At 40.7% G+C, this 27,948-nt stretch overlaps 1 protein-coding gene across 2 annotated transcripts in view; it reads left to right on the plus strand.

Moving 5' to 3' along the window:
- The window catches only part of SHC4 (SHC adaptor protein 4), a 131,592-nt gene that overhangs the window by 39,267 nt on the left and 64,377 nt on the right, over nt 1-27,948 (plus strand). For both annotated transcript variants that reach the window (XM_028495359.1, XM_024117509.2), the window contains exon 2: nt 2,900-2,970. In XM_028495359.1, the coding sequence (XP_028351160.1) occupies nt 2,900-2,970 (71 nt within the window). The remainder of the gene's footprint in view (nt 1-2,899; nt 2,971-27,948) is intronic.

A 27,948-nucleotide genomic window follows, 5' to 3' on the forward strand; every position in this document is an offset into this window, starting at 1 on the left:
AGCACAGGGAGATCAGCTCGGTGCTTTGTGACCGCCTAGAGGGGTGGGATAGGGAGGGTGGGAGGGAGGGTGACGCAAGAGGGAAGAGATATGGGAACATATGTATATGTATAACTGATTCACTTTGTTGTAAAGCAGAAACTAACACACCACTGTAAAACAGTTATACTCCGATAAAGATGTTAAAAAATAAAAAATAAAAAATAAAACCTGAAGGACAAAAAGGAGTTAGTCCTGCAGAGCAGTGGGGGAAGAGCTAGGCAGACCTGGCAATGGAACAGCAAGTGCAAAGACCTTGTATTTGGAAAGTGTTGGGTGTATTTGAGGAATAGAAGGAAAGCCAATGTGGCAGCAAAGTGCACGGGGGCAGAGTGACACAGATGGAGTTGCAGGGGTAAACAGGGGTCAGAAAACACAGCGTTTAAGTGTTTATGGCAACAGATTTGTTCTGATAATAAATGCCAGAAGTTTTAAGCAATGGCGGGACATGGCCTGATATTCATTTTTAAAAAATCACTCTGGCTGAGTGTGAAAACTGGAGGTGCTTCATCACATTTTCAAAAACTGTACCTGGATAGGCTGTATCACCTGGTCTTAAATTGAAAATTTACAGCTGAAGGGAAAGATGACACCCACCTCTGCACCAACAAGGCTTCCTGGGGGGATTGGAGGTATAGCCTAGACCTGTTCCCCAACCTGTGAGGGGAGTCCGTTCTTTCCAGGTTGAGGGATGCAGGAACTAGGGGAGCAGGTGCTAAGTTCTGGAATGGGAGGAGACACGGAAAGGCAGGAAAAGCCAGAGCAGCCAGTGAGGATAGGAAAACTTTCTTTTCAGTCCACTCTCAACATGGAGCTTGGACCCTTGCAATCTCCTTTCATGACAGTTTTGAGATGGGCTTAATACCGTGCTACATCTAGCTTTCCTTTCCTAATATGTCTAATGGTTTATTGAACAGAAATCTCTAGACATCGCTTACTTCCTTGAGGTACTCAAGCCTTGGGATGTTAAATGTGATTGGGACAGAATAAAATATTTAAAAAATTTTTTTGTCAATACTAGACCCTGCAGGAGGAATGTGATGAACAGGAATCTGGCTGAGAATGGCCAGGTAATTGTCCTGGCCAGCATGCTCTACCCTGCACGAGGCTCTAGGCAACACTTGGTGCCCTGACCTCCTCTTAGGATGTGAAATCTGTAGAATTCGCTGAGAAATACTGCCAAGAAGTGTCTGGGGAGGCACCCCCAGCTCCTGCCATCTTTCCATAAGCAGAGGGCGGCTGCAAGGCTTCCAGAGGAAAGCTAAACAGGAAGCAGATCTTTTCCAAGGAGCCTACAGATCACTTTCAATCCGACCACTTGGCTCTCATAACATTTCCGAGCTCATTCTCAGAGAAACACTCTCCCTCGTCAACTGAGGCCCTACTAAGAGGATTACTACCATTGCCTCACCTGGCAAAGCTACACAGAAGACTACTAAGTCCCTACACTTAATGCCTCTGCACGATTCCAGAATCCAATTTTCAACTATCAGCTTGTTATTTCCTGGATACCCCACCAGTGTCTTTCAGTCAGTGGGTCCTAAACCAACTCATCTTCCCCTCTCCTGGCTTTCCTGTTTCTGTTAATGGAATCACTGTTCCCTCTGTTACCCTGGCTGGAAACATCTGAGTCATTCTTGACTCATCCTTCTCTCTTATTCTCTAGATCAAATCAACTGCCGAATGGTGTAGTCTCTATTTCCGTGATGTCACTTGGATCGTCCCCTCCTTCCTACTGCCACCACCCCTCCTCAGTGTGAGCTGTCATTACTTCCCTCTCGACAAGAGCATCCTCACTTTTTATTCACCGTGAACCCACCTTCATACTGCTGCTGACATAAAGCTCCTCAAACACGGACGATCCCATCACTCTCTTTCCAGCAGTCTGATGGCTTACGCTGCTGTGCCACATGAAATATAAACCATCTTTTAGCTTTATAAGTCTCAATGCCTTTTCCAGTACTCCATGTTCAAGCTAAATGTACTCATTCCTGGTGTAGGACATGACTTTTTTTTTTTTTTTTTTTGTGGTATGCGGGCCTCCCTCTGTTGCGGCCTCTCCCGTTGCGGAGCACAGGCTCCGGACGCGCAGGCCCAGCGGCCATGGCTCACGGGCCCAGCCGCTCCGCGGCATGTGGGATCCTCCCAGACCGGGGCACGAACCCGGTTCCCCTGCATCGGCAGGCGGACGCGCAACCACTGCGCCACCAGGGAAGCCCAGGACATGACTTTTTTTTTCCCTTGAACCCTCTGAATAAATAAATGATCTTGCAAAAAAAAAAAAAAGATCTTCCTATATTACTGTCCTGTATTATCTGCACTCATATGCTGATTTTATCTCCCTAGAAGATTTGATATTCCTGTATTACCTTTAGTTTTGCTTCCTCTGATCTCTGAGCACATGAATGTATCAGGCACTGCTCTTAGAACACCTGTAGGAAATCATTTTACTCTCACAACAATTCTGATTGTATCCCCATGTTACTGTGACAAACCTGAGATGCAGAGAAGTTGAGTAACTTGCTGGGGTTCCATAACTAACAACTGGCAGAGCCAGGATACAGATTCCCATGGTCTGGCCCCAGAGCCCAAGCTCTTAACCTCTGAGCTCACATTTGTCAGGGATGACAGCTGTATTCCTGCTGTCATATTTTGGATTCAGCTGATGTTTTATAACTGAACTGCAGTTGAAGGCATGTGTCCATTAATGGTCAGAAATATCAATGGTAGGCTGAGTGTGCAAATGTAATTTGATATCAGGAGCTGATTTACGGTGTTTCCCAGGAAATCACTCTGAAGCTAAGAGCTATCTTTGTGCTATTTTTTCTTACTTGTTCTTTTTTTTCTTTTCTTATTCCAGTACATGGGCTGTATTGAGGTGCTGCAATCAATGAGGTCACTGGATTTTGGAATGAGAACCCAAGTTACAAGGTAAGAGAACAAAAATGGGACAGACTTTGACTATAGTCTAAAGTCACAAGAGTTTCTCCCCACAGGAATTTCATGCAAGGCTTCAGAGGCATCGTGGGTTTTTATTCATAAGGCTGGAAGGTACACCAAAGCCCAGTGACCTTCGATGAGTAGCTTTGCCTCATCACGTGAAAGATTTCTCAGTTGTGTGGCGGAGCATCTGCATTTCATATGAGAACTGACAAGATGATGTAGTCAGAGAAATAGCTGGTTTCCCAGATACTAAATGTATTTAAAATAATGTCTAGAAATAGGACATTACAGAATCTCAGACCTGTCGAAGAAGTAGCCGAAAATAAGAACAGGGAAAAACTTTCCACATCAGCAAGCCCAAGCTCTCCCCATTTATGGCATCCCTGACACAAGAAACTCTTACTCCTTGTCTGGGTCTCCCTCCTCTATGTAAGGTGAGCTGGATGAAAGAGTTGAACCCGGGTACCCTTACCCAGGGTGGCCCCCAGCAGCTTAGGGAAAGAACCAGAATCATTATTACACAGAGCACAAGTCAGAAGCAGAAACACAAGGCATGGTTCTTTAAGGCCAGGTTCAAAGCAAGGATGGAAAGGGGAATAATTGAGTGCTGAGACTGGTAACTGGGAAAATTGTGAGGTGAGGGGGATGTGGTGAGAGGACTGGATTTATAGGAGTGATTCAGGATGAAGACTTGGGCATCTGCGGTGTGTGGTGCCAGTATGTGTCTCAGGGGCAAAGCTGCAGTGCCTGTCTGCATCCATGGTTGCAGGCCACCGTTTCCACAGGTGAATGTTCTCATTATGAAGAGAGGATAACTTTTCCTAATGCTCATCTTATGGAAGTCCGAGGCCTTGAAAAATTGTCCTCTTGACCAAAAGGTTTGGGGAAAGGAATCATATGCTCTTTAGGAGAGTCACAGTTTACAATGATGTACAGTATTAAAGACCCTGAGAAGTCCTGTGCTATAGTTTAAAAAGCGCTAACTTCATCTTGAGATTTTCTAAATTTATTTGGCCCCAGAATTCTTTTTTTATGTAACATGAATGAACATTCCATGTATCTCTGGGGTTCCATGAAATGATCTTTAAGAAATGCTATTGTATGGGCTTCCCTGGTGGCGCAGTGGTTGAGAGTCCGCCTGCCGATGCAGGGGACACGGGTTCATGCCCCGGTCCGGGAAGATCCCACATGCCGCGGAGCGGCTGGGCCCGTGAGCCATGGCCGCTGAGCCTGCGCGTCCAGAGCCCGTGCTCCGCAACGGGAGAGGCCACAATAGTGGGAGGCCCGCGTACCAAAAAAAAAAAAAAAAAAAAGAAATGCTATTGTGGACTCTTTTGTTTACAATGCATTCAAATCTGTCTTTCCAAATTTCTCACCAATCCTTGGTATTCCCTCAGGAGTTAAACAGATGAAATCTAATTCTTTTTTTTTTTTTTTTTCTGTATTCTTGGTGCCTATTTCAGTCCTTGGCACCCGGAAGAGGCTCAATGGATATTTATGGAGTAAATACATGACTCCACCTGACTACTTTCCAGGATTTGGAAATGGCTACATCTTCCCTCCCTTTTAAGCCTTCTCTTTCACATTCTCAGGCCCTTCAACTATCCTTTAAGCGAGAGGGTTTCTAGATTACTTCCTACTCTCTTAGCCCTAATTTGGACACATTTCAGGTTTTATTTCATTCTGATGATGCTTAATCTGGAGAAAGCCCTTCCTCCAATCCTGAGCTGGTTACAGGTGGGAGGAAGAGGGTCGCTACCCCAGGTGACTGGAGTGGGAATACAGGAGAAAGGAATGCCGCTGTCTATACTTCAGTATGACTGATTTTCTGTTCATTCCCTCATCCATTCATTTTGACTTATTCTCCTTCACTTGACTATTTATGGAGTGCTCATTAAGTGCCTGAAACTCTTCAAGAATAAAGGATGCAGATGCCTCTGACCTCAGAGAACTTACATTCTACCTGGGGAAACAGACTATGGCAAGGAAACAAAGAGACAATATACTTTCAGGTAGTAATAAGTGCCATTACTATAATAATAAAGCAGGGTAAGAGGATAGAGATGTAGTAGGTGGGCTTTTAAATTTTATTATCTAGTTATAAATATACTGTATATTTATTTAGAACATTTAGAAAATACAGATAAATATGAAAAAGAAAATCACTCATAATCTCACCTGGAAATAATGTCTACTAACATTTTGTGCTTTGGAATAACCTTCTGATCTTTTCTTCCTTACATGTTCTTACAGTGATTTTTGTAGAAAATCTGAAAAATATTTGCTACTGTTTCTCCCATGTTGGCCATTTTCCTGTTGCTAAATATTCAGAAGAATTTTTAATTGTGGTAAAATACGTATAACAGAAACTTTACCATTTTAACCATCTTTAAGTGTCCAATTCCGTGGCATTAAGTGCGTTCATCTTGTTGTGCAAACAGCACCACCATCCCTCTCCAGAACTTTTTCATCTTTTCGAATTGAAACTTTGTATATTAAATAATAACTTCTTATTCCCTTCTCCCCCAGCCCCTGGCAACCACCATTCCACTTTCTGTCTCTATGAATATGACTACTGTAGGTACCTCATATAAGTAGGGTTATATAGTGTTTGTTTTTTTTGTGACTAATTTATTTCATTTAGCATAATGTCTTCAAGGTTTATCACTAGGTCAAAAAATATAAATATTTTGAAGGATTTAGATCTGTATTGCTAGATTGTTCTGCAGAAGAACCATATACTAGTTGATATCCTCCCTCCCATCCATGTATCTATTTTTTGTTACTATCTGTTTTTATTTTTTATTTTATTTTTTTAAATTTCTATTTTATATTGGAGTATAGTTGATTTACAGTGTTGTGTTAGTTTCAGGTGTACAGCAAAGTGATTTAGTTATACATATACATGTATCTATTCTTTTTCAGATTCTTTTCCCATATAGGTTATTACAGAGTATTGAGTAGAGTTCTCTGTGCTATACGGTAGGTCCTTGTTGATTATTTATTTTATATATAGTAGTGTATATATGTTAATCCTAACTTCCTAATTTCTATTTTTAAAACATCTTTATGAATTTGTCAGTCTGTATTTTCCTACTGTTTAGTAAATGGTAAAAGACTATTTCTTTCTCTGCCATGAAGATTCGGTTCATGACTAATGTACAGATCCAAGGGAAGGTGTCTGGCATAGTACCTGGATATTATTCCTTGTAGATGTGTCTGTATGAGATTCAGGCATGGCAAATTGTGCTCTGGGCAGATTTGTGGAAGCTTGAGGGTGGCTCACTTTCCATAAACCTCTAATTCCCACCCTACTTCGCAAATATTTACTCTTCTTCCTTCTCTTAATTTTTCCTTCTTTATCTCCTCCTTTCTTTTCTCAATTGACATATATATTCACATTCAGCCACTATTCAAGTTGCTCTATTACCAATTGCCTTAGTTGTTATTAATATATAACTGTTGAATCAGGTTTCAAATAGTTTACAGTTTGAATTTCACATATTCACAAAGTTTCATTTAACTCATAATCCTACTTAACCCAAGAAAAAAAATTCAATGGACCAGCTAGAATTCTATAAGAAAGAACTTTATTTTGTGTGACCACAGGTATCTCCTGACATTTACCATCAAGCAGAAGATTAATCAGGTGTGACTACTGATAAACTAGTGTAGCTAATTGCCACTACGCATACAAACAGGTGTATTCAGGCTGATGTCCTACCTATGTTAATTGATCTTACCATCTCTCTACTAGTTAGTACATTGTTCCAGTTAATAGAGAGACAGCAACATGAAGTTCCTGATAATAAAGGAGGAGCCATGGTTAAGACACAACAGTTGGGTCAGTGTTTGAAACAGAGGAGAAAGATGGAGTCAAATTCTTCTCATTATGAGGGACCTTTCTGCCAGTTGTTTGAGGGCTGAATCCATAGGACCTCTAGAACACAGAGAATACTCAGAGCAGAGAAAAAGAAAAGGACAAGGAGGCCATGTACTTTGTCGGCAGTTCCCTGGATTACACCCTTTCCAAAGCTCTCATCACACTTCTTTGACTCCAGATTTATCCACTAATTCTCACCCAGGCATTTATCCACTTGACTGATTTAGGACCACATCTTCATTTTTAGTAATCTAGTGTTCATGCGAAAGGGCAAAGGAAGAGGTTTTTACTGATAGAAAAGAGAAACAAGATGATTAGGAAGACAAAGGCTCACAGTGATGGTTGTCTTCAGAATGTCTGGAAAACAATATCAAAAGGAAATAAGAGAAGGGGAAAATGAAAATCATACTAAGGATGACATAGTCATTCCTCTCTCCTATAAAAATGTTCTCAACATGACTTTTATTTTTTAATTTTTTGGGGGGAGTGGGAACTCAAAACTTTTACTAAGATTATCTCTATTAAAAACTCTCATTCTACTAACGAGGAGATGAATTTTAGATTTAGTAACTTGCCCAAGGTCACACAGCTAATAGATGTGAAGATGGAACTTCAGGTTAAGGCTCCAGGATTAAGAAATTTTGCTCTTTGGCACTATTTTAATATGTCATGTTGGTTAAATGATACTTTTCCCTTTGATTTAGTATTGTAGAGAACTGCATTAATAAGTTTTATAATATGGAACAATTATTTATTTTTTTTTGTGGTATGCGGGCCCCCTTTGTTGTGGCCTCTCCCGTTGCAGAGCACAGGCTTCGGACGCGCAGGGTTAGCGGCCATGGCTCACGGGCCCAGCCGCTCTGCGGCATGTGGGATCCTCCCAGACCGGGGCGCGAACCCGGTTCCCCTGCATTGGCAGGCGGACGCGCAACCACTGCGCCACCAGGGAAGCCCCAACCCTTCTTAATTGTCATGTCATCATAGGTAGCAGTTACATACAACTTGTTAATATTTTATTTCAAATATTTGCATCCTTATTTTAAGTGAGTTTTCTTTTTTGAACTATACTTACAAAATTTTGGTTTCAGGAATAGGTTAGCCTCATAAGAATGATTTCAGAACCTTTCCATATTTTCTGTGCTCTGCCACAATTTAAACAATGTTGGAATTATCTGCTACTATAAAAGTCTTTGGAACTAGCCCAAACAACTCTCTGAGCTTGTTAGATTTTTACCTCCATTGTCAAATCTTCTTTTTTATTAGTCTTTTCAAATTTTTTTATCCTTTGGTAAGATAATTTTGGGGTGATTTTACCCCCAAAGTTGGGCATTTTATCTTGATTTTTCAAATTTGTCACATAATGTTGGCCTAGTATTCTCATCTAATTTTCACATGACCTCTATATATGTGATTATGCTCTCTTCAGCATTTCTGATTTGTTTGTGTGATCTTTTAAAATCAGATTTGCCAGAGGTTTGTTTATTTTATTGCTCTTTTGAAAGAACCAGGTTTAGTTTTTATTATTCAAATCTACTTGGTCTTTGGTTTTCTAATTCATTTATTTCCTCTTTATCTTCAGTATATCTTTCCTCCTTTTTAAGTTTATTTTATGCTGTTCTTTCTTTAATTTCTCAAGATTATTCTTTCATAATTTTTTTATTTTTGTCTTCCAGTTTTATTGAGATATAATTGATATACAGCACTGTATAAGTTTAAGGTGTACAGCATAATGATCTGACTTACATATATCATGAAATGATCACCACAATAAATTTATTGGACATTCATCATCTCATATAGATACAAAATTAAAGAAATATAAAAAAATGTTTTTCTTATGATGAGAACTCAGGATTTTCTCTTAACAACTTCCATATATAACACTCAGCAGTGTTAATTATATTTATCATGTTGTACATCACATCCCTAGTGCTTACTTATCTTATAACTGGAAGATTGTACCTTTGACTCCCTTCCTCTAATTCCCCTCCCTCCACCTTCAGCCTCTGGTATCCACAAACCTGACCTTTTTAATGAGTTTGTTTGTTTTTGCAGTGTAATTGACCTCCATCATTATGTTAATTTATGGTATACAACATAGTGATTCGATATTTCTATACATTTCAAATTGATCACCATGATAAATCTAATTACCATTCATCATGATTTTTAAAACAAAGATAAAGAAAACAAAAACCTCATTTGATCTGAAACACACACACACACACACACACACGAAATCATGTCACTAAAACCTAAAGCCCACTCCCTCCCTTGCATAAGCATCCACATCATGCAAAGAAGAAAAAAATCTTCCCTTTCCCACTAAGGATGCCTTTTTATGTCTTCGTGGGAAACTGCCTCTGATACTGAAGGAGGAATAAATTATATGTCAGGGTAAATGCAGTAAGTGGAGCTGGTGGAACAGGGCTTGGCTTTCAACCCTGAAGAACAGAACTTCATAGGAAATGTGGAGGGAACATTTAGTTCATCACCACAGGACATAATTTACCCCGAGGGCAGGGCACACTGCTGGTGGGAGGAACCTCCAGATCATTGTCTTACTACACTGTCCTCCTCCTGTATTTATTGCCTTACATTTGTAACTCATACATGGTAATAAAATCAGCCAGGCTAAGCGCAAAGCACCCAACACAGGATCTGTCCATGCTAGGCTCCAGGACAGCTGGGAAGCAGCAATTCTTGGTGAGTTATTAGCCTCATTCCTATGATGTCCACCCCTTTTGGGGTGGGAGTCTGTGAAGGAAATGGAGAGTGGTTAGAGAACGAGTGGTGAGTGCTTCCTTTTGGGGTCCTGGCTTCAGATTCATTTTCTCTAGCTGATCATAAGGGATTTGCCCCATTCCATTCCATGGGGGAAGAAAACCCTGAGTAGTGTTTTTTGGAAGTGCTGCTGTAGACAGTAAGCAGGCTGTTTGGGTGATTGGTAGTAGGTAAAGCAGCAAGGAAGCAGAGATCATAATTCAGAGGATGCTGTAATTGGAGTAGTTTCCTGTTTGGAATGTTATTGCTCCTGAGCACTGATTCTGCAAATTTAATTCACTGTCTTGAAATTTTGATTCTTTGGCTTCAACAGGACATTAAAGGCAGCTCTTCAGAGACAAATGCATACTTCTGTGTGTGTGTGTGTCTGTGTGTGTTAGCAACTATTAGGTGCAAAGCAGATCCAAGATGCAGCTGAACATTTTCCTAAAGTCCCATGAATGAGCTTTATAAGAAATGTGAACATCAGGAGGGAAAGTATTAAGTATTCTTTAGAGGTCAAGTATCTGCATGCTAGGTGGCTAAATTAAGATATCAATTTGTTTGAAAATAGGCTGGCATTTATGTAAATTTCCTGAGGAATGTATGAATGATATTGATTGCAGCTATGCATGGATAAGTGTGTGTATCAGTGTAAAACTTGGAGTAAATGTCCGGCATCTGGTGTGTGGGTTCTGTGTTGACCTGTGAGGAGACCATGCAGTGAAGTGTGGGATTGCAGGTCACATGGCAAGCAAAGTAAAGACACCAGAGCGGGGATAAAGGGCCGAGCTTATTAACTTGCCAGGCAAGGGAACATGCCCCAGCGAAGACATTTACTGAGAAGAGTGGCAAGGAGAAAAAAAAAATCAAGAATGTTACAGTTCTAGTTCATAGTGGTCATGCTAAAAATTGAAAACAAGCACTTGCTGAGGCAGAATGTATGTGGTTGGATAAAACAAGTTTCATTGTTCATTGGTCAGGAAGGAATGTAAAGGCCCCAAGAAGGGTCTGGGGTCCCAGGGTCAAGGCTTATGACCTTTATCAGCTGGTGAGAACAGTTGTCACAACACATAACAGTCAAATCCTCCTCGGCAGGCACCGGTGTGAGTGGACGTACGTCCTCCCACACACGTGGGGACGTCAGGGAGCCCTCATGGAGGTTTTGTGCGGCGTGTGTCTGAATGTGTGGACAGTGACCACCTCTGCTAGCTTCAAGCTGCGCTGCTCCCGGTTCCTCACAACCTCGTTAGGACTGAGATCTCGCTTCTCAGGTATCTGAGATGAAATAACCAATTAAATTCCTTTTAGAAGTCTTCAAACATACAGTAATTTAAAAAAATTCCCAAGCTGGGACTTCCCTGGTGGCGCAGTGGTTAAGAATCCGCCTGCCAATGCAGGGGACATGGGTTTGAGCCCTGGTCTGGGAAGATCCTACATGCCGCGGAGCAGCTAAGCCCGTGCGCCACAACTACTGAGCCTGCGTGCCTAGAGCCCGTGCTGCACAACAAGAGAAGCCACCGCAATGAGAAACCTGTGCACCGCAACGAAGAGTAGCACCCGCTCGCCACAACTAGAGAAAGCCCACGTGCAGCAATGAAGACCCAATGCAGCCAAAAATAAATAAATAAATGAATAAATTTATTAAAAAAAAAAGTTCCCAAGCCGTTGGGAAGGATTCTGATAGCATGACAGAGTCAAACCCACAGAGAGAGGGTGTGAAAGTCAAGGGCACCTTTTCCTTAGAGTCATTAGCACAATGTCTCTCACATGCAGCTGCAGTTACTATTTGAATGAGCACAGGTGAGGCCAAGAAGTACAGTTACTAAGGCAACCCACAGAATGGAAAAAATATTTTTTAAGTCATATATCTGATAAGGAATTAATATTCAAAATATGTAAAGAACTCCTGCAACTCAACAACAGGAAACCAAACAACCCTATTAAAAACTGGGCAAAGGACTTGAATAGACATTTCTCCAACGAAGACACACAAATGGACAATAAGCACATGAAAAGATACTTAACACTAATCATTAGGGAAATGCAAGTAAAAACCACCACGAGATAGTACTTCACACTCATTAGAATGGCTATTATTAAAACAACAACAACAACAAAAAACTAGAAAATAAATGTTGACAAGGTTGTGGAGAAATTAGGACTCTTGTGCATTGCTGGTGGTGATGTGAAATGGTGCAGTTGCTGTGGAAAACAATATGGCAGTTCCTAAAAAATTAAAAATAGTATTACCATATGATCAAACAATTCCACTTCTGTGTATGTATCTAAAAGAATTGAAAGCATGTATTCAGACAGATATTTGTGCACACATGTTCATAGCGGCATTCTTCACAAACTCAAAAGGTGGAAGCAACCCAAGTATCCACTGATGGATGAATGGATAAACAAAACATGGTATATACATACAATGGAATATTAACCTTAAAAAAGAAAGAAATCCTGCCAGTTGTGACAACACAGATGAACCTGGAGGGCATTATGCTAAGTTAAATAAGCCAGACAGAGAAAGATAAAATACTACATGATATCACTTATATGTGGAATCTTTTTTGAAAAAGTCCAGCTCATAGCAACAGAGAGTAGAATGGTGGTTGCCAAGGGCTGGAGGGCAGGTGGGGAAATGGAGAGAAATTGGTTAAAGGGAACAAACTTTTAGTTATAAGTTGATTAAGGTTTGATGATCTAATGTATAACATAGTGACTATAGTTGATAATACTGTATTGAAATTTGTTAAGAGAGTAGATTTTAAGTATTCTCACCAAAAAAAAAATAAAAAGGCAAATGTGTGAGCTGATGCATGTGCTAGTTAACTTGATTTTGGGAATTCTTTCACAGTGGATACATCTATCAAACTATCATTTTGTTCACTTTAAATATATTATGACTTTATTTGTCAATTATACCTCAGTAAAGCTGAAAAAAAGGAAATTCTGACACATGCTACAGCATGGATTAATCTTGTCTTAGTGTATTTGGGCTGCTATAATGAAATACCATAGATTGGGTAGCTTATAAACAACAGATATTTATTTCTTACTGCTCTGGAGTTGGGATATCTGAGATCAAGGTGCCATCATGGTCAGGTGAGGGCCCTTTTCTGGATCACAGACTTATTGTATCCTCACATTGCAGAAGGGGCTAGGGAGCTCTGTGGTACCTCTTTTATAAGAGCACTAATCTCCTTCATGAGGGCTCCACCCTCATGACCTAATTACCTCCCCAAAGCCCCACTTACTAGTACCGTCACCTTTGGGGGGTTAGGATTTCAACACACAAATTTTGGGGAGACACAAACATTCAGCACACTGCAGGCCTTGAGGACATTGTGTTAAGTAAATAAGTCAGTCACAAAAAGACCAATACGTATGATTTCATTTATATGAAGTGCCTAGAGTAGTCAGATCCAGAGATAGAAAGCAGAATGGTGTTTCCCAGGGGTTATAAGGGGAGGGAGTTAGTGCTTAATGGGTACAGAGTTTCAGTTTGGGAAGGTGAAAAAGTTCTGGAGATGGATGGTGGTGCTGATTGCACAACAATGTGAATGTATCAATACTTAATGCCACTGAACTGTACACTTAAAAATGGTTAAAATGGTAAATTTTATGTATGTATGTTTTACTACAATTTTTAAAAAGTATCAGTTACTAGATGAGTTATATTTTTGAAGTATTCAATGTTTTCTGTTTATTTTGCTGAAAAGATGCAAAGCCAGTAAGAGAAGGACAACTGAAGCATCAGGGCCTATTGTCTAGCAGGTGCCACAGCTGAGAGTATTAGGGAAGGATTGCATAGTGGCCTCTTCTAACTTCTTGACCGGGAAGCCCAACCAAAAACCACGCTGGCGGAGAGGGCTGCTGCAGGACAAGAGGCGAGAGTAGTTAACAACAGCTGACATTTGCTTCGCTTGCCGAGGGCTTTTACATTCATGTTCTCTTATGAACCACACAATCACCCTGAGAGGAAGGCACTGCAATTCCCCATTTTGAGCAGGGGGAAGCTGAGGCTCAGAGAAGATAAGTGACCATCCCAAGACCACACAGCTCTTTTGCTGGACTCAAACCCAGGTACTCTTAAACCAAATCCTGTCCCTACGGCACTTAATGTTTCCTAGTGACATTGCTTTGGTTTGAAGCGGAGTAACTGCTCTTATAGCTGTGAATAGACTAAGATGTTGGGAGACAATTCAGGCAGTAAAGGCAAGCCTGAGTCATCTTTATCCGCAATTTTTTTTTTTTTTTTGGCTGCGCTTCTCGGCTTGCGGGATCTTAGTTCCCTGACCAGGGGTTGAACCCAGTCCCCCTGCAGTGGAAGCACAGAGTCCTAACCACTGGACCGCCAGAGAATTCCCCTGAGTTGTCTTTAAAAATCACTTCTAACTGAGAGAACAGCACGGCTATGATCATTACCATCGCTGATGTCAGGTCTCTGTGGAACATCTAATTCTTAACACTTTTTCACTATTTCTTTCTGATTATAAAAATTAAATGTGGCTTATTGTGGGAATTGGGAGGTAGGGTAAAAGAAGAGAAAAAACAGACAAATCACTGGAGGTAATCAAGAGTAACAGTTTGGTGTAAGGTTTTTCCAGTCATATGTTTGGAAACTAAAGTGAGATTATCTGGTGCTTATTAATTTGTGATGTGTTCTTGTCATTTATTATGCACATTTTCTAGGTCATTAAGTATGACCAGTACTTGCTTTGACCTGAGCTTTAAGGTGACAGAAATAATTTTAAGTGCATCTACTTGCCATAGGTATATTTATTAAGAGTCTTTTGGCTTTAAGTAGCAGAAAAAGACTCTGCCTAGCTTAAGCCAAAAGGGGGATTCTTGAAAGGATATTGGGGCGGCTCATGGAAGCTAAGGAGCAGTGAACGATCAAACCAATAGAAGGATATGGTCAGGGCTGCCGAGGCCTCAGCAGCAGGAGTGCAGAGACTCCCCATCTCTGGTTTTCTCAGTTCCAAATATCAAATTCCTAGGTAGGATGGTGATTGGGGCCTAATCCTGAGCCACTCATCTTTGGCCAGGACAGAGTCGCACTGTGGCAATATGGTAGTTCTGTAACACTCATATATTGAGAAGGGCATTTGCTGGGAGGAGGAAAAAACAACTTGTAAAAACAGCAGTAGTAAATGCAGTAAAAAATGGATTCCTACCTCAAAGGGAAAAGAACACAATAGATCGATTTCTTCGAACACCTTAAAAAAAGAAGATTGGGAATATATAAATCATCCCCCAAATGCTTTACTAAAATCTAAGGGTTGCAAAATTATTAGTCAAATGTTTGATGTTATTATAGTTAGTGCATTAATTTTTGAATATAATTCAGTTGAGCTGTATGTTTAAGTGGTGTTTGGATATTTCAAGAAACTTTGAAACTACACGTATAGGTATTGTATATGTTTATGCCTTTTTTATAGGATGTAGGGCATTGTTTTAGTGTTTTTGAGATATTTATGAAATGGTCATTAGTTTTGTTCTACAACAGGCTGTTTACAGCATCTATATTTGATTTGCTGAGAAATCCTTGGTCAGGAATGAAACTCCCAATTACAGTATGTTTTCCATGGCAAATGTGATCCACTTTATGAAATGGTTTCTAAAAATATGTTGCAGCTGAAATCAGGGCCTGCTAATTTATCCATATGAATCTATAGAAACTTACAGATGTGCAGATATTATTGTATAAACACACACACACGTACACTCTCTCTCTCTCTAACAGGCAATATACACACATTCACTGACGTAAGTGAGAAGAGTTAGCTATCTGTCCATGTCTAAGTATGGATTATAGTGGATGGCCTCAAGAGTTTGAGGAGAAACAAATTAATTCAGAGCTTAAAATGCATGAATGTTAAAGCGTATGCATTTGGGTGTGACCCCAGTAGTTTTAGCTTCAATTACTAAATGAAATAGCTTTTTTCCAGTGATTTTTTTCCCCCAGACCTTCTCTACCATGCAGAGTCAGTTGAGAATACTTTCTGGTATCTCCCTTTTGTGGCCCTCTTTGGTTTCCTTTAGAAGTCAGTACTGAATGTTTGTAACACCCCAAGCATTTTCAACTAGACTCTGTGTAAATGTCTCCAGGACCAAGAAACGGGGTTTCTAATTTTGATTTTAATGGACATAGTGGTCAGCTCATGCTATTAATAATTTAACAATGCAATAGAATAGGCCTTTTGAACCATTGCTCCTGGAAACACCAATGCTGTGGTTGCACAGGCACTTCCTGAAAAAGTCCAGAGTGGGCCCCAGAGTGTGTCTGGCCTAGAAGGCCTTGGGTCCCTATGGTCCTTTTTCAGTGGGGCAGTCAATCACAAGGGCTTCATCATCCATCATCTTTGGGCCTTAAGGTTCTCCCTGGAAGTCTATTCCATGGGCCTGGTAAGTTGCAGAGCCACAGTGACTGGGGCATAGTTGGATCAATAAATATTTAGTGGTTAACAGAGAGGTTTCAGGGCTTTTCAGGCCTAGATCACATTTTTTTAGGTGACTCTGGAGGTCTTGAAGGTCACCGCTAGTAGTCAGAGAAAAGCAGAAAAGACCTAGACATTCTACAAACATGGAATCTGGCATCCTGAACTGGACCAAATTCCAGAATGAGGAGCTCTTAGACAATTGGGTCGGGTTCCTGTCTCCATGGTAGAGCGTCTGGCACATGGACCGCATTCATATACATTGTTGAACAAAGGAATGAAAATAAATTCACTGAAGATACTCAGTTTGATTCAGAGAGCCTTGGGGTCCAAGGAGTTGATTCAGATGAAGAGAAGGATTTCTTGATCCCAGGGAACTGGCTGTACCTTCAACCTCTTTCTAGTTCAGGGATTCAAACATGGTTTTCAACTTTTAGCAAGCAGTCTACAGAACAGTTTATTATTAATTAATAGCTACAGTCAGCATCATAAAAGTTAACATTTATAAAAAATATTACTAGTAATCCTATTTTGCACATGAGGATGCTGAGACTTAGAGAAATTATGGAACTCCCCTAGCAAGTTAATAAGCGGTAGAACCAGTAATCAGGTCTGCCTGACTCTTGTGTACTATGCCTCAGTCAAAATGAGAGAATTCTAAGGAACAAAACTCAGGGAAATGCTGAAAGCCAGAAGTGACAGAATAAGGAAACATCCCATCCTCAGGTTAGAATTTGTCCTAGGTTCAAGATACCAGATCCCTTGTTTGTGAGTTCTCTCTGGAAGGGCCTTCATAAAGATGCTCAAAAGTATGTAGGTGAGGATACTTTTAGTATCCTTTTCTGATCTCTACTAAGGAAAAAAAATTGTGTCAGACAGTGGTTCTCAAACTTCAGCACACAAGAGAATCAATCACCTGGAGGGCTTGTTAAAACACAGGGTGTTGGGCCCTACTCCCAGAGTTTTGAATTCAAGAATTTGCATGTCTGACAAGGTTCCTGGTGCCGCTTATGCCACTGGTCTGGGACCACACTTTGAGAACCACAGGTGTAAGGGAGCCCTATCAGTGGTTTCAAAATGAGTTCTCTAGTTGGACCACGGATCATATGGACATCCCTTATTTTTGAAAAGGTGGATCCCCAGAAAATCCCAAAAAGCATCTGGAGGTTATTTTTGCTTTTAAGAAAGGAAAAGGGCAAAGCCTAGGGAATACCAGAGCAGTGAGTTTTAATTCTGATATATGTATGTATGTATATATATATATACATATCTCCAGAAAAATCAATGTTACAGTTCCTTTTAGGAAGAGCGAACTAAATGGGAAGCCCTCAAAATTCATTAAAAACTAATCTCAGCCTGAAAGACTTTTCTTTGATAGAAAGAGAGCTTTGTGGCCAAAGGAAATACAGGACAGTTGGCATGTCTCTCCACCTGCCAGGCAGATTTGTTCCATTTCCTGTCAGGATTCTCCTTAGGAAAACTGTGAAATGCCTAATGGAATAAATGCAGGCTCTGACCCCTTTTCTTAAACATGAGTTGGAGCTTGTGAGAGCTGCACCTACTCTAGGAAAATGTGCATTTTCACATATGTTTGATTAATAAGAGGGTGGATCTTTTTGATCTGGATCATCTGAGCCACTTAACGAGGATTTTCTCTGATTTTTTTTCACTATCAGCTGTGACAATGCAGGTTCTTAAACTGGAAAGACATCCTCCAGTTAAGTGTTTACGACAAAGTAAAGTAGCATAATTCTGGCAGCAGCTCATTAGCAGGACTTAGACTGGATCTAGAAACAGATTCTGAGATGGAGGGTCAAATGCAAAAGGTTTGCTGGGAAGTGTATCAAGATCAACACTTGAGGGAGTGAGGGATACAGGACTAGACCTGGTGGGGCAGGCGGGGAGGCTTGAATAGTGATGCTGTCTCAACAAAGGCTTCAGCAGATCTCGTGGGTAAAGAGACCGGGCCTTCAAACCCCGTATTGACTTGTCATTGGTGCCTGCTGCCTCCGGGGAGGAACATATCTGTGGGCTAGGTAACTGCCTTAAGGAGAGGACAAGTGCTGGGGAAGGAACTCAGCTGTGAGCCATTAGCAGTGAACACTCCAGCAACAGGGGCAATGACTACCTTTGTTCTGAAGGGGGATCTGGGTTATACAGGGGGACAAGGATCATACTTTGTTTCAGTGCCATAGAGCTGTCTAAACATTTACATATTGAACATTCAGTATATCCAAGGCAGGTGCCATGGGGTATCTAAAGAAAATCAGATAAGCATTCTGCCTTTATAGAAATGTGAACTATCCATTACTACTTGCATAATAGACATAATTGGACCTCTTCTACAACATATTATTTATAACATTCCAGTTATAACCATAGAGTACGCTGCTGGGTACTAGTTATTGTAAAAAGCAGGTTAGACCCAGTTCCCAAAGCAGATAGACATTTTAAGGATAAAGCAATAATAATGGCTAACATTTACTGAAGCATTGTTCAAAGCACTATTATTATTCCCACTTTATAAATTTAAGAAACTGAGACATAGAAAGCTTTAAAAACTTGCTCAACATGACAGAGCTTATAGGAGACTGCTAGATTTTGAATTCTGGCTGTCTGATTGCAGAGCCCACTCAATGAGCCTTTCTTCATTCTATTATCATAGAAGAGTTATAGATAAATTAAAGTGCTCCACTTTTTTCCCTTTTAACAATTATTTATAGTAATTTTACACTTTTGTTTATTTATGTATTCCTGCAAGCACTTTGTACTGTATCAAGCACATGATATCATGTCACTTAATGAAGCTTAGTTGATATAGAAAAAAAAGAAGAAGAATGTCAGTTCTCCTCTCCCTTCACTGAATGCTGGTAGGGGAAACAAAGAATGGAAGATGATAATTAACAGTATGTAGAAGAAGTTCCATAATCCTTATATTTATACAGTAGAAGACTCATCTCTTATAAAACCCAGCTTCCTGTACCAAGATACTTAGCAAGACCAAGTCCAAAATACGTATAAATAATCTTTGTCTGTGAAGATTAAAAGGTTGTGTTCTAATGGTTTTTCTGCCATGTACAAGCTAATAGCTGACTGTGACCCCAAGGCCTCTTACATTCCCTTCTGGTTTGCTCCAGAAGAAGGGTGAGCAAACCACCTGCTACCTGATTTTGATTTTGCCACCTTCTGAGCCCAGAATGTTTTTTGACTTTTTTAAACGGTTGGGGGGAAAATATCAAAGAAGAATATTTTGTGACATGTGGAAATTACATGGAATTCACATTTGTGTCCATAAGTGTTTCTGGCACACAGGCATGCCCATTCGTTTATGTATTGTCTGTGGCTGCTGTTCAAGCTACAACTGCAGAGTTGAGTTGTTGCGACAGTCTGCGTGGCTCTAAAAGCCTAACATTTTCACTCTCTGGTCCTGTATAAAAAGGCATGCTGACTACTGCTATGAAGAGATTCTCAACCTGACTTAGCTCTGTTGGAAGCACTTGAGGGTGCTTTTAAAACTTGCAGTAGTCCCACCCTCACCCGTTAAATCAGAATGTCTGGAGATGAGACCCAGTCATCAGGATTTGTTAAGGCTCCCCTGTGTTTCCCCAGTGTGCAGCCAAGGTTGAGAACCACTGCCTAGAGCATGAATGCATTTCCAGGGGCAGATGGACTAGGCTTCTCAGCGTACAGGCTGCCAGATGGGAGAGAATGCAGGTCACTTATCACCACCCATGTGTGCAGGGGGTCACGTGAGCAAAGATGTTCAGGACCTCCAGATGCCCTCTGGTGAAAGCCCTTCCCGTGAGGAGATAGCCAGGATGAAGGGGACAGAGTGGACAGGAGAGGATTATACCAAATATCCTTCCCAGCATATTGACTAAGTTGAATACAAATTACTCGCTGAATGGAACATCATCAAATGTGCAGGCAGTGTAGGCTTCCCTACCGTAGCTGCTAGGAGCAGGTGACCTAATTCCTTAGCATCCACTAATATGACCATGTGGTTGAAGCTGTAGAGCACAGAACCAGTCATACTGTGCAGCGAGTTCAAGTAGAAGTTCTAATCCGCTGTGTGGTCCTTGAACTGATCTGCTTCAGAATCACCTGGGAGGCTGTTAAACTGCAGACCTATAGCATCAAAATCTCAAGAACAGTCCCAGGAATCTGCATTTTTCATCAGCATCCCAGTTAATTCTTAAGAACTTTGAAGTTTGATCGCCATGTACCTAAATGGTTATCTCAGTGAATTCTTAGCAGATGTGCATGCCAAAGTTGTCCGACCAGTGGATTCAACTGGCTAAGCCAGTTACTAATTCCTTCCAGAGGCACACACACACATTTTTTAAAAATGGACTTACCAGATAAAATCTATAGTATATACACCAAATGGCCCATAAAACAAGGAGTTATTTTTTTTTTTAAAACAGTGGTGGAAGTCATACACTCATTCTACCCATTACTGTCTTGCTCAACATTATAGAGACCTCTGGCAAACTGTTTTAAGTATCTTAAATGGCACCAAATCTTCCTTTTTTGAAGATAGGCCTAATTTTTGGAAGTAGATAAACATCATTTGGAGTGAAATGTGACAGATAAAGTGGGTGATTATGTTGGATCTGTTTTGGTTTTTTAAAAAATGAATTCTGATTCTTAAGTGACCACACTGTATGATCAGTACACTCTTTAACCCCAAAAGACATGCCTTCATAATATTTTAGTATATTTTGTCTAAAACAGAGTTGTTTTAGTTTATTCCAAAGTAAAGGAGAACAGTCTTTTGGATTTACCAATTCCAGTGTGTTTTGTGTGAAATCAACCCCATTTCTCTGTTGTCATTTCATATTTGAAGGTGTATAAGCCATCAGTATGGGGGTGTGTTTGCGTTTTGAAATATGTGATTCTATTACAGGAAATCATTGTGGGGAATAGGAGAAAATCAGCACTTCATTTCTGTTTACTGGGGAGATACTTGCAGGGGAGGTGCCATCCTGGGGACGGGATGGTCTTTCACTTCATTAAAGTGCAGTTGATGGGTCAACCTTTGCATCAGAGCCAAAGGGCAGAATCACAGAGTAGACAGAACAACCTGTGTTCTGTGGTGGCTTGTGTTGGGTAGAATTGCAAATGTACTTTATAATCAGATTTTAAATAGAATCCAGGTTGAACGGCGTGGTGAGATAAGTCCATGTGAGAGTAAATGCTGTGGGCAGTCCTGAAAGGTTTGATTTGACTATCTGGGACCTGAAGTGCCTATTACTAAAATGAAAGGATATATTTTACGGGCTGTGTCGACCCTCCCAGAGTGCATGGGCGATGCCCCTTGATAATAGCACAAAGGGAATTTGAAGTTTTCCATTTTCCGCTGGTCTAGGGGCATTGACTGCACTCATTGTGTGCTTATCGCCATGGAGGCAGGCTTATGTTCTAAAGTGTCCTGTCTGGGGCTTGCACATATTCTTGGATGTCTTTAATTTCACCAAGCTGAACAAAATTGAACACATAGATCACCGAGGCTTGATGTTCTGAAGGCAAAGATTTCAAAAAAAGCAGGTACTAGTTTCCCTAGAACAATTGGAACACCGTAATACCACACTGATGTGGAGTCTGAATTACTTATGAGTCCTCTCATTCATCAATAGGAAAGCAGTTTGAGACATTCAGGTGACAACTTGTCCCTGCGACATTGTTAACTGATTTCTTTTTTTTTTTTTTTTTTGTGGTCTGCGGGCCTCCCTCTGCCGTGGCCTCTCCCGTTGCGGAGCACAGGCTCCGGACGCGCAGGCTCAGCGGCCATGGCTCACGGGCCCAGCCGCTCCGCGGCATGTGGGATCCTCCCAGACCGGGGCGCGAACCCGGTTCCCCTGCATCGGCAGGCGGACGCGCAACCACTGCGCTACCAGGGAAGCCCCGTAACTGATTTCTTTAAGTGTTCATGTTGGAGATGAAAAGTAAGGGAAAATCCCTGTGCCTTTGTTCTGCCTACATATTTTTTGAGTTTTATTTTGGAAAGGCTCTTGCTGGGATTAAAATGTATTCTCATTTCTGTTTGCTTGGACAAAACAGAACCACTCCGTGTGTGTGTGTGTGTGTGTGTGTGTGTGTGTGTGTGTGTGTGTTGGGAGATGGGGATAGTTGCTTTTAACTGCTCTGCTGGGCCATTTGCCTGGTGTCATGTGACACAGTTTCTGGCTTTCCTATTTACTGAAGAACTGTATTTTGACATTCATTGGAAACATTCTGTCCCACAGGCCCCCATCCTCCCTTAAATGCTCCCCTTTGTCTTGGATTAGGATATTGCCTTCCAAATTTCAAAAAACAAAGATTGGGCAACATTGCTTCCAGAGGAGCTTAACTGTTTAAGAGTTAAAGACACAGAAAAATTATAACTTCTTAAGTACTGTAGTGGCCAGGGGTTGATGAAGAAAGGTGCCTTTGTCTGGGGGATTAGTTTGGACTCTGTTAAAACAGACAAAAATATCTTTTTTTGGTCTTATGACGTAGGCAGGGTTTTATATGCTTAAAAGCAAATCTTCAACTGCATTCTCATTCTCTTACATCAGCCCGCTTCTCCCCTTCCCTCTCATGTGGCAAAACAATAAACAAAGTGACCACTGTTGGTGCCATGGGTCTCTCTCTCTCTCTCTTTCTGGTACAGGCTCCCAGGGTGGAAATCTTTAGCTGTTTAAACTCTGAAAAGTCTTGCTCCTCTAAGAGAGGACGATTGCTGAATGTTTGCTCGCTGGAGAATGTCCCATGGTCGTCAGCTTCCAAGACGCTCTGAAGAAATGCAGGCTGCTTGGGCAGCTGGGATGGTGGGGGGCACCCCCATCCTGTGAGGAATCCTTGCTTCAGGATCTCTGTTTTCTTTTTTCTCAGTATTTGTAAAGTCAGTGCTTTAGGTCGGAGGGTGTGTCTGGAACTCCAGGAAAGCATTGAAAGTACTATTTGTTCTTGAGAATGTTACAGTTAATCTCTTGGTCGGCGTCTGAGGGGAAGAAAAGATCTTTGTGAAGAAAGGCAACAAAACGCAAGAGCGTATGTGTCTTCCCTGACTAGGGTTTCAGATTTGCTAACACTGATAACAGCAAAGAAAGGAGAGTTTTGAGAGGTTATTTTAAAGCAGTGGTTCTTAACCTGCGATGTGTGGATTCCCAAGAGGCCCACAGATGGTTTTCCAGGGATGGGGCTGAGGGGCCGGGGGGCAGGGGTGGGATGGGCCCTGTAACATTGAATAGAAGCATTTATACAAATAGGCCTTTTATTGGAGAGAGACCTATGATTCTCCTTAGAGTCTCAAGTAAAAAAAAAAGTAATAACTACTTTATTTTTGGTAGCTCTTTTTCTCTATTATGGTAAAAGACACATAAAATAAAATTTACCATCTTAATTCCCACTTTAAAGTATTGGGTTGGCCAAAAAGTTCGTTTGGGTTTTTCTGTAACACCTTACAAAAACCTGAACGAACTTTTTGGCCAGCCCACTATATAGTTCAGGGGCATTAAATACGTTCACATTGCTGTGCAACCATCACCACTGTCCATCCCCATAATTCTTTTCATCTTGTGAAACTGAAACTCTGCACCTATTAAACAGTAACTCCCCATTCTCCCCCAGACCCTGGCAACCATCATTCTACTTTCTATGATCTTTGACCTACTCTTAGTACCTTATGTAAGTGGAATCATGCAGTATCTGTCTTTTTGTGACTGGTTTATTTCACTTTGCATAATGTCCTCAAGATTCATTATGTTGTAGCACATTGCAGAATTTCCTTCCTTTTTAAGGCTGAATAATATTCCATTGTATGTATATACCATATTTTGCTTATCCATTCACCCATTGAGGACACTTGGGTTCCTTCCATGCTTTGGCTATTGTGAATATTTTATTTATTTATTTATTTATTTATTTATTTATCTTATTTTTTTTGGCTCTGTTGGATCTTAGTTGCAGCACACAGGAACTTTGGTTGAGGCATGCGGAACCTTTTCATATGGCACTTGATCTCTTTGTTGTGGCGCTCGGGTTTCTCTCTAGTTGCGGTGCTTGGGCTTCTCTCTAGTTGTGGTGTGCAGGTTTTCTCTCCGTAGCTGTGGTGTGCGGGCTCCAGGGTGCATGAGCTCAGTAGTTGTGGCGCGTGGGGTCCAGAGCGCGTGGGCTCTGTAGTTTGCTGCACATGGGCTCTCTCACTGAGGCATGTGAGCTCAATGGTTGCAGTGCTCGGGCTTAGCTGCCCCACGGCATGTGGGATCTTGACCAGGGATCGAACCTGTGTCTCCTGCATTGGAAGGCAGATTCTTTACCACTGGACCACCAGGGAAGTCCCTAGCTATTGTGAACAATGCTGCTGTGAACGTGGGTGTACAGTATAACTACTTTTTAAAAGCAAGTTCATAAGCACAAGTTTCCCCTTTTTTTCTTTTGAGTTGTATATTAAGAGACTTTCAGAATCTGTGAAGCTTCTGGTGCCTCAACTTACTTTAAAGTTCTGAGTGAGTGTGCCTTGCACACATGTGTGTTCTTCCCCTGAGGGCAAGTGGCTGGGCTCTGGAAGCTCTTCTCATCCCTAAGGAGATAACAGCCGATATATAGAAAGCAAAGGGCTGGGGCATCCTCATGGGCCTTCTCCAGAGCTGACCCCTACCACTTTGCCTTATTCCCTTGGCAGGTTACTCCAGCCACAATGCAGAAGGATTGGCCAAAAAGGAGCCCCTTTCTGTGTTGGGGAGTGAGCAGGGAAGGACCAATATGTTTCTCCTCCTATAGTCCCCAAAGTCTGGGACTCCCTCCTTTTCATGCACTTGGCAATATGGTCCCTCCCTGGATGAGTGTGGATTTTGAAGTCAGACTTGGATTTGCATTCTGTCTCTCCCACTATCCGCTGCATTATTTGGAGGCAGTTATTAAAATTCTTTGAACTTTAGTTTCTTCATTTGTAAAATGGGGATAAAATACCTACCTTGAAATGACATTATTAAGACTAAATGAGAAGACGTACATAAGGTGATCAGTGCTGAGCCTGACCATATAAATAGGAGCAGCTTCTTCACTAAAACCCAGGCTCTCTGCTACAAATCTAAAGGTAGGGATTTCTAATGTGAAAGCATTGCTAAATCTGGTCAAGGGTTTTTTTGTTTGTGAAACTTTGTGGGGTGGAAACTGGCAAGTCTACCAAATAAACTGAAAAGATAAATCTGGACTTAGTGGCTATAAAGATGGAGGTGTTAAAGGCTAAGCTGGGATGGGAGCAGAGAGAGAAATAAAGATCTGTTATCATCTATAACGTGAGCATTGTCCCATCTCTGCAATTGTTGGCAAAAGAGAGTCAGGCTGTGTCATTCCATCGGGACATCCTTGACATGCTCTCACATCTCCACAGTACATGAGCAAAACTGCTGAGGAACTAACTTTGCATTCTTTTGAATATTTTAAAAGATTTTTTATGCAATCAACTGCACAATGAAGGAAAACATAACACTGTTTACATCTAAACATCAAAAACAGGAAACAGCAAATCACACACAGAAGACACCTAAACCAAGTCACCGTTTATATGCTCTTTCTTTGTCACTATTTATACAGAATTAATTTTATATAGCTGCTACCATTGTGTATATGCCATTCCAAGTTCTACTTTTCCCCACTAATTTGTATAGATTCCCCCCATATTTCTATAGTTCTCATACTTAGCATTTCAAGTGGCAATATTTATATTGATTTGTTTTATATCTATATCACAAGCTTTGGGGTTGGTTTTTTACTCTAAAATAAATGTTTCTTTTACATAACTACTCAATGCTATTTCAATACAAATTCCTCCTCCCTTGTCAAAAGCTGTGCTAAATATTATGACGTTTGTCATCTTTTATGAACTTTATCTCTAGAGAGATTGTATTAATACTAATCAAGGCCACCAGCAATGGATAAATATACCCGAAGTGGAATTATTCCCATTTCTCCCAATACTGGCTTTGTAATTTTCTTTTTTGTGAATGTAATAAGAGTGGAGCAAGTATCTTATAGTTGCTTTAATTTTTAATTCTAAAAGTATAATGAATGTCGACATTTTCTTGTTTCTTAAAACTGAACTATTTCTAACTCCGTTTGTATGAATTACCTAATCCAGGAATTGGCAAACGACAGCCCTTGGGCTAAATATGGCCAGTTGCCTGCTTTTAGAAATAAAGTTACTGGAACACAGCTGTGCTCATCTGTTTACATGTTGTCTACTGCTGCTGTTGAGCTACAGTGGCAGAGTTCAGTAGTTGCAACAGAGCAAAGTCTAAAATATTTACTATCTGGCTCTTTATAGAAAAAGTTTTCAGACTCTAATGCCATCTCTTAGCTCTTACTCACTCTTGTTCTACCACACCTTATGCTCCTGCAATATCAATGTCAAAGTACTGTAGTTCCCCACATGTTGTGATAATGTATGCTTTAGTGTCTTTACACGTGCTCTTCCCTCTGTCTGGAATTTTCCAACTCCACTCTGCCAGGAAGGTTCAGCCTTCCAAACCCTCCTTGAGGGGTGCTCATCCTATAAAGCATTCCCTTTAATTCAAATTCATAACTTTACTTTTTGTTAGAAGATATTGACAGTTGGAATGAGAATCAAGAAAACAATGCCTGGAAAAGCAGTTTATAAAACTATAGGTGCTATATAAAAGTAACAACTTCTAATAATAACTATTATTATACTTGGCAGCATCAGTGCCCGCCTTTGTTTCTACTTTTATTTCAAACCATTTACAGGGAGCTTTTTAGACCAAAGCACCCCTGTTGGCTCTCATGGAGTAAAGGATCTAAGAACACCTTTCCCATAATCTCTCTTTGTTAAATACCAACAACATATTTGGGTGCCTGGACTAGTTGTTTTGGCAACACCAGAGGCCAATTCGGATCAATTAGATATGTCATCAATTATTGACTAATCATTAAGATGACTCAAAATATCAATCAACCAACGAAACCAAAAAGACCAACTCTCTGAGTTGTCCTGTTTTGACTCCACAGAACAAGTTTGGAATCCTAGAGAAGCAATAAACATAAAATTCTGAGAAGATACGCTAAGGCAAAAAGCCTTTCTATCCACTGGTTGCGGGTAATTATGTTGAGAACATAGCTCTGTACTACTATGTATATAGATCTACCTATCTATATTTATTTATATATCTTTATATCTATCTATCTATAACATATATATTTTTTTAATGGGTCTGCATTCCTCTCTCTGCATCTCCCTTCCTTTGGGAATCAAAAACATCTCATAGAAAATATTTTCATGAAATCTAATATATATATAAAAACTGTATATTGTGTGTGTGTGTGTGTGTGTGTGTGTGAATACAGTGTACTAATTTAAATGATGATGTCCAGTGGATCCAGGAAGGAGTTTAGAGATTTCCATTTGCTTTGTGAAAAGTTTGATATGTGTGTTGAAAGGCATGAAGCGAAGCTTCAGATCACGCCACGTGAAAGCTTGGGTGATTCTGAATGCTGAGTCCCAGAGACAAAAGCTCTTAGTTATAACTGCATTTCTGGAGAGGAGGGCGCCAGTTCATTCACCACTTCCATTAAGGAACAACTACTTCTTTTAGCGGTGCTTTTCTCTCAGGAAGTGCAATATATAGTAAGGGCAGAAAAATAAGCAAAGGAGGAAATTTGTTATTGATTTTCTTTTCTTCTGTGAAATTACATGAAAGCTCAATGGCTTGGAGCAGTAACTTAGTCAATAAGGCTCCATTTGAGACCACCTTGAAGTTCAATTCTGTCTCAATCCTTTTAAACTTCCTCTAGTGTTGGATTCTTTTGTATTTAATTATCTTTGGTGCTGAGATACTATGAAGCTTTTTTATTCATCACACCACAGGGGAT

This window comes from Physeter macrocephalus, chromosome 11 (genome assembly GCF_002837175.3).
Source record: "Physeter macrocephalus isolate SW-GA chromosome 11, ASM283717v5, whole genome shotgun sequence".
NCBI classification, from domain to species: domain Eukaryota; kingdom Metazoa; phylum Chordata; class Mammalia; order Artiodactyla; family Physeteridae; genus Physeter; species Physeter macrocephalus.